This window comes from Paroedura picta, chromosome 2, assembly GCF_049243985.1.
Source record: "Paroedura picta isolate Pp20150507F chromosome 2, Ppicta_v3.0, whole genome shotgun sequence".
Lineage (NCBI taxonomy): Eukaryota > Metazoa > Chordata > Lepidosauria > Squamata > Gekkonidae > Paroedura > Paroedura picta.
The window spans coordinates 130,921,933-130,934,270 of NC_135370.1; the positions used below are offsets into that span (position 1 = coordinate 130,921,933).

The window sequence follows — 12,338 nt, forward strand, 5'->3', positions numbered from 1 at the left end:
ATTTTATTTTTCTGTCTCTGTTGATATTTTAAGGGCTTCATTAATAGAAGATATTCAGAAATGCATTACTGTCATTTTACGCCAGACAGAGAAATGATCCTGTATCATAACATCTAATGGGAATAGGACTTTATAGAGAATTTAATTTTACTGTGTTGCTTGCATTTTGCTGTTACTAACAGATGCAGTTCTTCTTGCCTTGCAGATAAAACACCAGTGCCAGCTGGAGAGGAAGAAGGAGAACTAGGAGAGTATCGGCAAAAACTTCTTTTATTTCTTGAGACTTCTGGTTGTTATGATGCTGAGCAGCTTATCAGTGACTTCCCCTTTGACGGTGAGAAGTGGGCAAGTAATATTTTCATTCTGGGTGTCAGTCAGCTGTGTTTATTTCAGTGAATGCAAAGAAATCCTTGTATAATTTATGAAAGGATTCTTATTTGTGTCTTTGCTGGCCTGTGACAGAAGAGCTGCTGCTGTGGGTAACAGCTCTTTGTAAATGTCTCCTGTAATTTCCAGAAGATGATAGCTTTGTTTTATGTTATAAACACCCAAAATGCCTCTATGTTGAGATGAAGGGTATGTGTAACTGCAAAATGATATACAGTAGAATAAAAAGATTTGGCTGCCATTGACCTGTAGAAAAGTCAGTTTGCTATTGAGTCTTGTGCCTATAATGAAACACTCTTCACTTTCTGCTGTTTCGTTTGGTTCTAATTTGGTTTCATAGACCGTTTTTACCAGTTGAGTTCAGTAACTGCTATTTTGTACTCCTTCCCTCAGGCCTTCTAGAAGAACGTGCATTGCTGCTGGGACGGATGGGAAATCATGAACAGGCACTCTTTATATATGTGCACATCCTGAAGGATACTAAAATGGCTGAAAAGTATGTTGTTTCAATCTACTTTGATCAGTATTTCTCACCTGTTTGTGTGGGAGGTCATATCTATATATCAGCCTCCAACTTGAGTTTGCACCTTACCTTACCTTCTTGTTTGTCTGATATAGTTTAAGTGTTGCATTAGCTTATAGTGAGATATGGGAATTCAAGCAGGTGCCTGCAGTACTGGTTAGTTTCTCAGATTTATGATGGAGAACTGTTTAGGAGTTGACAGCAAAATATTCTTTCTTGATTTTTTTCATTAGCTCACTAATTAGAGAGGAAACCCTAATAGAAAGGGGACAGAACTAAAACAGTTTTTTCAACAGCAAACAAAGTAAGTAGTTATTAGCAAGTGCATTGATGATTTTGTGAAATAGGTAAAGATACCTTTAAAAATAAATTTATCTTGGAAGTGTTCTGCATTTTTTGATGTATGGTTATCAGTTACCATGTTTAAGCTGATTTAGTATTCTCTGGTAATTGTTAGTTAATGTGTCTGAACAAGTAACCTTGTCAAGTAACTGTGATCTTTTTGTTGATACTGGTTTAGTTATTGTCACAAACACTACGATAGAAGCAAAGATGGCAGCAAAGATGTGAGTATTTCATTTTAAATCATCTCCAGATTGATGCTGCACATTGTACAAAATACATTTTTAGTTGCCCAGTTTTATAATGTTAACAAATTGTATTAGTGGTGTTCAAACCAAATATGACCTTTTATTATGAACCAATGAGTTTGTGAGGTTTGGATTTTGTAAGCACCTTAGAAACATGCCAATATTATTATGTAGTTCCTGTTATATATACTACTTTGTATACACAGCAAAATACTTTTCTCCTACCTCCATGTACTAGCATGTTTTACATCTTTTGCCACTCTGTCCAATACCCTTTACCCATGATTCTCGTATGATCCTTCCTGGAGAATATGCTTGGGGGAATTCAACTTTCAACAGTGCTTAACAAGCAAGGCTGAATGTGTTCTTGTTCAGTTTTAATTTATGAATTGTACAGAGTGACTTAAAGCCATGTTCTCGAATACCAAGGAAACAAAATTCCAATGGTGAAAAATATAAGGGCTAGCATAGCTACTGGAAAGCTCGCCTGCCCCCCCCCCCCAATAAATTGCCATACTGGAGGATACATTTTGTACCAAATTAAAAAGTTGTTTTAAAATCAGGAAAAGATTGTGGGAGAAAAAAGTTTTCATGTATAAGCACATTCTTATAAAACCTGGGTTTAGGATACAGTAGACAGGAGATCTTGGTAAGATAGCTAGGTTGGTTTTTGTTTTCATTATTGATGATGTTACAAAGACAAATTGCTACTAAAGCTTTTAATTCTTGGGAGTGTTGTAATTTAAAATTTGAAGTTCCATTAATTACACTGATCTTGCCAAGCAGCGAGGTCCTATGATGCATACACTGCTTGAAATGGCTTCATTTCTTCTACAGGTTGTAGCTAGTTGTCGGTTAGTTCTTTTTACTCACTTGGACCGTCTCTAGTTATTAAAGTCAGTAGCAATCATTAGGAGTTCACAGGCCTTTCAGAAGTCCTAGACTGGATACTAATGAATTAAAGTAGCACTTCTATGATATACAAATACCCCTGAATTTTAGCAAGACCTAAAGTTGTGAATTGTTCAAGAGACAATTACTACTATGAGGCTAAATTAGTTTCCCTCAGTTGTGGACTGGCATTTTATTAATTATATTTAATCTGTAGCCTCCCTTTTCCACTGAGACTCATGGCAGATTACAAAATATTAAAATGCAATCAGCATAAGACATTCAGTGAACAAGGCAATAGGATTAGGATTTCAGAATTAGAAAACAATGCAAACAAACAGTATAAGATGCAGCGTACCATAAACAATGCAGAGAAAGGATTATGAAGGCAGAAGACAGATGATGATAATGATGATTGATTTGTTCCCCGCCACTGTTGGCATGTCGGCTTGTGGCAGGTTATAAAACCCCATAAAACTCCCATTAAAACAAATTAAAAACTAATATTAACAAATACATGCACTCATGTTGATAAAACAAACCCTTCCCCTGCCAGGGTGGGAGGAGAGCATCTGCTGACCACCATTGATGGAACAGAGCGTGGTGGAGTGTCCTCCTTAGGGGGCCCATCAGATCAGATATGTAGATGCGTAGTAAATATTGGAATAGACTTCTATTTTATTCCCTTTATAAAAGCGCGCTCTAGAGCCATTCCATTATACTACAAATATTCTATTAAAAATTATTAATAAAGAAATGACATTATGTACACAAAACAGTAAAAGATACACAATCCATTGATCCACTATAAAAACTAGCAAACTAGCAAAAAAGCTTAAGATTATAACCTAAAATATTATAGCTGACATTTTTTGTATTGCTTTCGATCAGATATAAACCAACTTCTCTATATCTTTGTTATTTTGGTAAGCAGTTAATTTAACCAAGATATACATTTCCTTTATTTTAGATAACCAATCTTGGATCTTTGGAGTGATATTTTTTTCCTACTGTCTAGCATACATTAGCCTGGCAGCTGTAACCACATGCAAAACTATATTCACCTGAAATTGTAGAGAGAGAAACTAGTAACAGTATGTCGGGATTACATGGAATTTTTATCTCTAAACCAGCTGACATTATTTGAGTTATTGGTTGTTAACATTTATGAGCAGTCACATTTCCACCGCATGTGAAAGAAGTTTCCCTTCTTCTTACTGCAGTGCCAGCATTTGGTGTAATTATTTTTATATTTTTTGTTAATTTTAAGGGTGTTAGATGCCACCTATGTACCATCTTTAACCGGTTCTCTCTTAGTCAAAGGCTAACTACTACAAAGATTTTTTTTCAGTGGTTTGTTTTGTGTCATACAGGTGTACTTGTCTCTGCTCCGAATGTACCTCTCACCACCTAGTGTCCATTGCTTAGGACCAATCAAGATGGAACTTTTGGAACCTCAAGCTAATCTCCAGGCTGCATTGCAGGTTTTGGAACTTCATCACAGCAAGTTGGACACTACCAAAGTAAGGACATTTTTAAAATAGTCAAGTGAGTGCTACACAGGTTGTGATACTTTTGCAGGAGAAAACAGATTTCTGTATATGAAATAGTTCTTGTCCTTCACAAGCATTTCACAGCAGATAATCTGTTTTGAGCATGTGACATTAGTCTAAGTGGAAAACTTTGCAGTAGGCTTTTTCGCTACTTAAGGCATGCTCAGAAGTGCAAAGATCAAGTCCAAAGGAACAGTAGGGCTGTTGGAAACAATTTGGTGCCAGCTATATGTTAGTTTTCTATTTGTGTATCTCTAGGCAATAAACCTCCTGCCAGCCAACACTCAAATTAGTGAGATCCGAATCTTCCTAGAAAAGGTTCTGGAAGAAAATGCCCAGAAGAAGCGATTCAGTCAAGTACTTAAGAATCTTCTCCATGCTGAATTCTTGAGAGTATGTATTCGTCTTTTTAATTCATGCTTATCAAGGGGGAGATTTAAAACAAATACTTGGTATATGTGAGGAATTACCTCCACAGATAAGAGATCATGGATAATCAATTTGTGGCATTTTTGCTTTCTGTGCTTGTCCTATGCTGGACTCATTGTTTTTATTTTTTTTCTATAGATACAGGAAGAACGGATTGTACACCAGCAAGTAAAATGTATAATCACAGAGGAAAAGGTTTGCAGTGTATGTAAAAAAAAGATTGGAAATAGGTATGTGAAATCGGGTCATAAAAATGTTAGTTTTTTATGTTGTCTTTGTTAAACTTTCGATTGCCGTTCCTTTCTCTTGCCCCTGATGGGATTTGTATCCTTTCTGCCACTGTGTACCATTTGTTTTGCAGTGTTTATACACAACTGATGAAAGTTGTGTAAATGTGACTAAAAATATGTTTCAAGAAAACAGAAAATGGGGTAAGAATTGAGTCATAGTCATGCAAGACAAGCAAAACAGCATTTTATTTGTAAACAGTGCTGGGTTAGGCAGCATTCCTAAAGTTGTGGAGATGCAGTTGACTTGAACGTGAGCCACTTGGGATATAAGTGAATAGTCCTAAGTTTTGTCCTGATCATAATGTGACTTCCAGGTTTTTTGTGCTAATATTGGCTGTTGGAGCTGTTTTAAAAATCCAAATACAAGAGAAGATATATACAGCTGTAGAGAATAGCACTATACAAGAACAAGATAGCAAAGAAACCTTAAGAACAGTAGTAGATATGTTTTGTTGCAAACATAAAATCAGTACTTCCCTGGGGTTTAAATATACTAGATTTATGCTCTTCTAAAGATAACCAAATATAGCTTTGTTCTTTGTAGTGAAATGTGTGAAAATCATAACATAACTGTATTTGAACTGATACACTGACTTTCTTCTTTCCATAGTGCCTTTGCCCACTATCCCAGTGGAGTAGTTGTGCATTATTTCTGTTCCAAAGAAGTGGGTACAGCAGACACATGAGAGGATTTGCCTACATAACATGACCTGCACTAGCTATGATGCTTATGGGGAAGAAGCGAGAAAGCGATCAAACAAGCAAAGGCATCTCTAATCTTCTGAGCCCGTTGCTTTCAAACAACTTAAGCCCAAAGTGGCTCCATCAGATGACTCGTACTTTGCCAATATTGACTTAGTACCTGTTCTTCAGTATACTCACTGTAGGTTAATCTCCGCACTTCTGCACGAGGAAGAATGACAACAGCAATGGGTAGCCAATAAACTACAGATCTTGCAGCAGTAACCTTTAGACAAGTCTCAAATATTGGCCAAGGACAGTGAAATGATGATGATGGATGGGAGATGGTTTATGTTGGATTCCATATTCCAAAATTATGGGAAAAACAATCTTTTGTCACATTTTAATTAGCATTGTATTGAGATTTGGAGGCTGGTGCTTCTACAACAATCTGGATTTCCTTTGTGTTTGGAATAAGAAGGTATCAGCCAGAGAACTGTTACCCTTTGTACTATGAATGGTTATCAGTGATATAAAAAGTTCCAAGTTCTCATATATTGTTATTGAAACTGGCAAACAAGTATTTTCCCTTTTCAGTTTGCTTTCGAGAAGTATGTAAATACAAACTATTTGCACTGTGTATAGTCATTCCTGTTACTAATGTAATGAAAAGTCACAATGAGACAGGGAACAGGCATCTGCACTTGTACCAAAAATTAAAAACAATCCCTTAACATCCTCATTTGGAAAAATAAGGGTGTGTGTCTTACTGCTTGAGTTTAAGACTTAGGAGTTATCATTGCTTGTAAATGCTTTAGTCTCTAGCACATTTAAACTTGTGCTTTCTGTTGTTTTCTGTACCTGGATCACATTAATATTGGAGAACCCTGGTTTGCACATGCCCTTACAGGTGATATTGGTTTTAACATTCCCCCCCCCCCATAAAAATTAATATGTGAAGAGAATGTCCAAGTATATTCATATTCACATGAATGCAGAAGTGGTAAGAGTAATTGGTTCAGAATAGTTGTTTGGGAAAATTTCTTCAACATCCCTGTCCAGTGATGGGTTTTTAAAAAATTAGTACTTGTAGTAATTCAGCAAGTTGAGCATAATGAATCAATTTCTGAGTTTTGCCAAAAGATCCACATTTGCCTCCTGACATGTACATAGAGGAAATTAAGGTACAGTAAAACCTTCTATACTGACTGGATTTCTCCCACGTATTCAGCCATCTTGTTGAAGCACAAGGATAAATGTAATAGTGAATCTTGTCCAAAACAGCTTGACCTTCTGGAGCAGTTGCTTCTCTGGTTTTCTCCGTGACTTTTCTATTTAAGTATATTCCTAAGGCAGCATCTACTGCATTTTGGATAGTAAGGCTTCAGGTTTGGAATTTGTTCTTGTGTTGTTTTTTTTGTTATTCCTCTTATTTTTTTCCTGTTCGAATAGAATGCATAATACCACTGAATTTTGTTTGTGCATTTATTAACATACCTTTGTTAGGTACTATACATTGAAGCTTGGAGTCTTGGGGAGACATATGTTACAGACAACAAAAGGAAGCTACTGTATAAAATCAGTAACTTGTACAGATCATTCTGACCCTACCATGCACGGTTGAGGCTGTCTGCTGGCAATAGAATTCTGTGCTGCATTTGAAGCTTTTCAGATGTACTTTTCTCTTCCACAATGAAGTTTCTATGTGCCTCAATTCACTCCAGATACATACTTTTTGCAGAGATGTGGCTTATGCTGTAGATAGTCCTGCACAATATCTGGTATATTAACTGTATACCAGGTTTATTTAAAGCAATAAATTATCATGAAGATTTGAGAAGTCATGTTTGTGTTGCTCACATCTTTTTAAAGTTGTATATTAATTTTATTTTCAAAATTATGTGTGTATATTGGTATATTTCATACTAAAACCTTAATGACAATTTGAGATTGTGTAGATCAGATTAAGTTCACTGACAAGGCAGTTCAAAAAGGTGAGGCCCAGGTTTTCAACTACTACTGTTTCTACTTAACCTTTAAGAACAAATTATGTCTCATGCAACCCACCTGAAGTCTTTATGCTCAATTGAGAATCTGGCTTTCTCCCTTAGGATCTGTATGTGATCATAGCATCCTTTAATCATTATTTTGGATGGATATGGTTCAGTAGACTTGCATATTGACTGAGGGAAATCAGCATGTTGAGATGATGAAATAGAGGACAAAATTAAGACATAGCAGAACTCCTTGAAAGTTGTGAGAGCCAGTTTGGAGTAGTGGTTAGGAGTGTGGACTTCTAATCTGGCATGCTGGGTTCGATTCTGCACTCCCCCACATGCAGCCAACTGGGTGACATTGGGCTCACCACAGCACTGGTAAAGCTGTTCTGACTGAGCAGTGATATTAGGGCTCTCTCAGCATCATCCACCTCACAGGATGTCTGTTGTGGGGAGAGGAAGCTCAACTGCTTTGAGCTTCCTTTGGGTAGAGAAAAGCGGCATATAAGAACCAAGTTGTCGTTGTCTTCTTCAGCAGAACTGAAGATGTGGCATCAGATTGTCTAAATAAATTACTAGATTAAGGAAGAAGTAAATCAGCCACTCCTAGCAAGGATTTCTTGTTGTCAGAATTTGAGTGACACAGAATTATCAAATGTCCACATTAATACAAGGAATATACATATTAATTTTTAGATCATTTGTAAATCTACCTAAGACCAGTTCCCTCAGGAGCATACTTTAACTTCAGCAACTTAATGTCACACAAGGCATTTGGAAATTCAAAATTAACCAATTATGTAATTAATACAAATGGGAAATACTGGATCAGACTATACTATAGAGCACAGACTGGAAGTTTGACATCTTACCTTCTAGAAGACCAATAACTTTCCTCTTGGTATAGTAAAATCCTTGCCTTTTTGAAGCAAGCTGGACTGACCCCTGCCGAGTTTCAAAACTTAAACAAGGGTGCAGTCATCCATTGTACCAGACAGTGCAAACTGGATACTGATCTCCAAGTCTTATCTGCAGATGGCCAATGACCCAGCTCACCATCTTTCTATGACATTTCTTGTATCTACAGATCATTACCATTATATTTTTCATATGTCAGAGTCTCTATTGTATGTTAGCTTGTCTAAACATATTACCAACAGCTTAGTCAAGAGGTAGACTGAGTCACAGGCCCTACAATGAACAACCCTGCTCCTGTCTACCCAGCTCCGTTGAGATGACTTCTTATGTACTTCTGGATTGCTCTTATTCTGCTTGCAAGCTCTATCTTTCTTCATTATTGGTATTAAAACCCTAGGTCTCTGATGAGTGACTAACTTGTCACATAAAAAGCCCCTCATTTCTGCAGTGGTAGCTCGCTTTTTATGTAAAGCTATTTTAAATTCCCGATCAACCATACACCTTGTTCTACGATGAACTTTATTCTGTTTTATCTGTAATTCCAATAAAGGTATGATTGATTGAAATAAAAGGGAAATGTTAGGTATAATCAGGAGTTGAAATTTCCAAGGTAAAACCAGCTCAAGCACAGACTTTGGTTAACCTTTTCACAGTGACAAATTGTTATGTTGAAAGGCTTCTAGTGTTTTCCACAAAGATTTCAATACACTTCCTTGGAATAATCTCTAACTCCTGGTTTTCAGAAGGCTATCACACTCCTTCCAGTACTCCAACTCTTGAAACACCAATACTTATCTGGAGTTTTTAACCAGCAAGGTCTCTTGCAGTATCTAGCTACAAGCAGTATCTAGCTACAACAAATCAAGATTTTCTGTACTTTTCAGAGCTCCCTCACTGGGTAGAGAATTTAGAAGATTTATTCCTTTTCCTTCTTCCCAAACTTCCTTGATAACTTTCCCCCCAGTTTGGTATCTCCCAGCTAAAGCTAAAATCAGTCTGTTTTCATGGTTTTCACTTCTGAAGCCATTATTTCATAATTAAAATTTTCTGGGTATTTGAAAGTACATTGTGTCTAACTTGGCAATTTCAAAAATTGTGAAGTCTCTTAGTATTACTTATATATATGAAATGTAACCCTGCATGCTGACCAAATTATTTGAAACTTGTTCCTCACCATAGTCACAGAAGTGAGAGAGCCTCTTGGGGTTACTCACTGGTGAGAAAATGTATTCTGCAACTACTCAATGTGTTCATTATGATGATCCTGCAGCATTTTAGTGAACACTGGGGTGGTATTAGCAATTCCTAGTGAGACACTTCCTTTCTTGTCATCATCATACAGCATATTTCCAGTGAACTTGTCATCAGCAATCAAATGTTCCTGCACTTCCAGTGCTGCAGCATTCCATACATCATTCATGTAGGAAGATAATGTCATAATGATGCCCATTTATTATACCTATTGTGTTTTTTTTAAAGCTTAAAAAATCTCTCACTAACCAAGCTGCAATTTAACACTGGTTGTACAACTCATTCTACAGAAATAATCACATCTTCCTCATGTGACTTAGTAAGTTGAAAGTACTGTGCTCTAATTGCTCTAGAGAGACTAAACATCCTCTTCTACCCTCTGTCCCAAATTTCCAGGTGGTTTTGCATTTATACAGGCTGGTATTTAAACTACTTATTCCTGAACTGTCCCAGTGGCTTCAGTGAGACTGCTCTGTGAGAAAGTATCTAACTCTGAAAGTATCTAACTCTGTTTTTATTATCAAAGGTCAGCTGTGACATAATAAGCTATTTGACTCTGTATAGTCTCATATTTCCCCCGTCACAATAAGCCCTCACACAATGTGGAAAGGGTCCCAGGTCAGGTATGGTTTCAAGGAAAGCCTAAGTTACCATGCTTTTTATTTTAGAAATAAAGTACAGGTTAAAAATGTAACACCACGTAGGGCTTATAGAGTTCACACAGATACTACATTGTGTTTATTGTATCACAACCAGCCTTAGAGTGGTGTTTAGCATTCCAGTGCTAGATAGGTATGGAGTTGCATTTTCCTTTCTTGAACTGGCAGCTGAATTTAAACAGGGCCACAGTAAAATGAATGCTTTGTCAAGTGAACACAGTACAAACTGATTTTAATATGATCTAAAACTATGTAGGCTGAAGGAGGATATGTTGAAATGTAGTTCGTGAGCTATTGGTGTTTCATCATAGAACTTGCTTAGCTGAGAATCTTGGAGTTCAGTTTTTTAGACCATGTACAAATATTAACATACCAGATACTCAAGAGTCTGAAGTCCTCACAGATAGCTGTTAGATTTTAAAAAATAATCAAAACCAAAATAAAACCGGACCAGGTTTATTCCAAGATAAATCAGAGCCCAGAAATTTAAAAATAGTTTCTCTGTTGTGATATAATCTTTAATTCAAATGATTCCAGTGACCAGTAGGCATTTTTTAAATTAACACTTTGAATTTTTCTGGAAGATGGCAAGATTTGTGTTGAAAGGAAGGAGGATTTGAAGAAATTCACAAACTAGGGCTTGGGAGAGAAGCATATGATGGCTTAAAACTTAACCCTATTAGCTCAGAAGTATGTGCTACTATATAATTTTTTTTAAATGACGTATGGTCACTTGCCACGCTCTGTCAGAGTGAAAAAATGTCACAGGAACTGCCAAACGGAAGCTACTTTGCTAGGCTGCTGTCTTCCAGGAAAAAACAACTACACAGGGACAGTTGTGGCTTGTTCCCGGGGCCGGCAGAACCAGCTGGCCAACAGAAACCCAACGCCACCTTTGCAGTCCTGTCTCCTTTGGACTCGGTCGTCGTCTGCTTCCTTCCCGACCTGGCCAGGTAGGCAGCGACGACCGCCCAGGTGCTCCAAGACACGCCCCGCCAGCGCGCCTCCGCTCCCGTCAGCGCTACAGCAATCGTCGGGACTCGACGCCGCTGCCGGCTCCGGCGTTTGAGGGCCAGAAGACTTGGCGCCTTTTCTTTCCTTCCCCGCAGCTCGCTCGCAAGGCTGCCTCTGCCACATGTTCCGCCAGGCTATGCGGGGCCACCTGCCGTCCCGAATGCTGCCTCTCGTGGCTGCTGTGGTGCTCCAGAAGAAGGAGAGGAAAGAGACTGGCCTCTATCACTGGCGGGTAATGTGGACCTGGAAGCAAGCCTTTGCCCGTGGGCAGGCAACAGGGCGGCGGGAGTAGCTTCACCGAGGCCCTTCCTTTCCTTGGAGGGGCCTTTAAAGCGGCTTCCTGCCCTGGAGCCAGGGCAACGTGGGCTGTTTGGGGGAGGCGAAAGGAGAAAGGGAAGGATGGCTCTTTAGAAGGCAGGTGGAAGGGAAAATTACAGCCGGAGTCTCTCCCCCTTCAACCCTTTAAGACAAACAGGGCCTTCCCAAGATCTCTGCTCCTGCTTTAGTCTTAAAGGTACAAACAAAACTTCTGTCATGCTGCCAAGCTACATTGGCAATTGAAGCCCCCACATGATGTGAATGTATGTATACTTATATGGCAGAGAGATGTCATTAGTTAGGATGTTTTGGCACAAAAAGCTGGATGGAGGTGGGCTCTGAGCTTACAGTTTATAATAGCTATTGTATGTTGTTTGGAGAGTGAGTTTAGGGTTAAATAAAGTGATGTGTGAGAGTTTTGTAAATAGTGAAGGTACGAGTCCAGCACCTCAGTGTTTCCTCTGCTTCAGTCTGTGTGGGTGACCTCACAAAGAGCAATACTTTCAACAGCAAGTACTATGCTTCATTGCTTAAGGTTAATTTCAAAAGTAGTCAGTCAGTCAATCAGTACTTCAGTTGTACAGTTTCAGCTGTCTTGCTTGGCTTGCCAGTATGGATGCTTATCCCTTATGACCTGACATGATCTAACAATAAATACATCAAATGACCTTGACTCACCTATAGCCTCCAGTAGCTCATTCTTTGTGGCCAGTGCATTTCTTTTACTTCTTAATTTCAATTTGCAATTTGGTTTATTTAACATTTTCTGCACCTGCTAACACCTTCCCATTCTTATTTGGAAAACTAGTCAATGTTACTGTTAAAGTAAACCCATAG

At 38.2% G+C, this 12,338-nt stretch overlaps 2 protein-coding genes across 3 annotated transcripts in view; both read left to right on the top strand.

Moving 5' to 3' along the window:
• The window catches only part of VPS39 (VPS39 subunit of HOPS complex), a 33,255-nt gene extending 26,440 nt beyond the window's left edge, over positions 1 to 6,815 (top strand). For both annotated transcript variants that reach the window (XM_077322755.1, XM_077322756.1), the window contains 7 exons: positions 206 to 334; positions 781 to 883; positions 1,431 to 1,476; positions 3,765 to 3,914; positions 4,203 to 4,337; positions 4,512 to 4,603; positions 5,274 to 6,815. In XM_077322755.1, the coding sequence (XP_077178870.1) occupies positions 206 to 334; positions 781 to 883; positions 1,431 to 1,476; positions 3,765 to 3,914; positions 4,203 to 4,337; positions 4,512 to 4,603; positions 5,274 to 5,349 (731 nt within the window). In that variant the 3' untranslated portion in view covers positions 5,350 to 6,815. The remainder of the gene's footprint in view (positions 1 to 205; positions 335 to 780; positions 884 to 1,430; positions 1,477 to 3,764; positions 3,915 to 4,202; positions 4,338 to 4,511; positions 4,604 to 5,273) is intronic.
• A 4,185-nt stretch (positions 6,816 to 11,000) lies between these two features.
• PLA2G4F (phospholipase A2 group IVF) overlaps positions 11,001 to 12,338 on the top strand; it is a 35,920-nt gene continuing 34,582 nt past the window's right edge. The window contains exon 1 of the mRNA XM_077322765.1: positions 11,001 to 11,415. Within this exon, the coding sequence (XP_077178880.1) occupies positions 11,305 to 11,415 (111 nt within the window). The 5' untranslated portion in view covers positions 11,001 to 11,304. The remainder of the gene's footprint in view (positions 11,416 to 12,338) is intronic.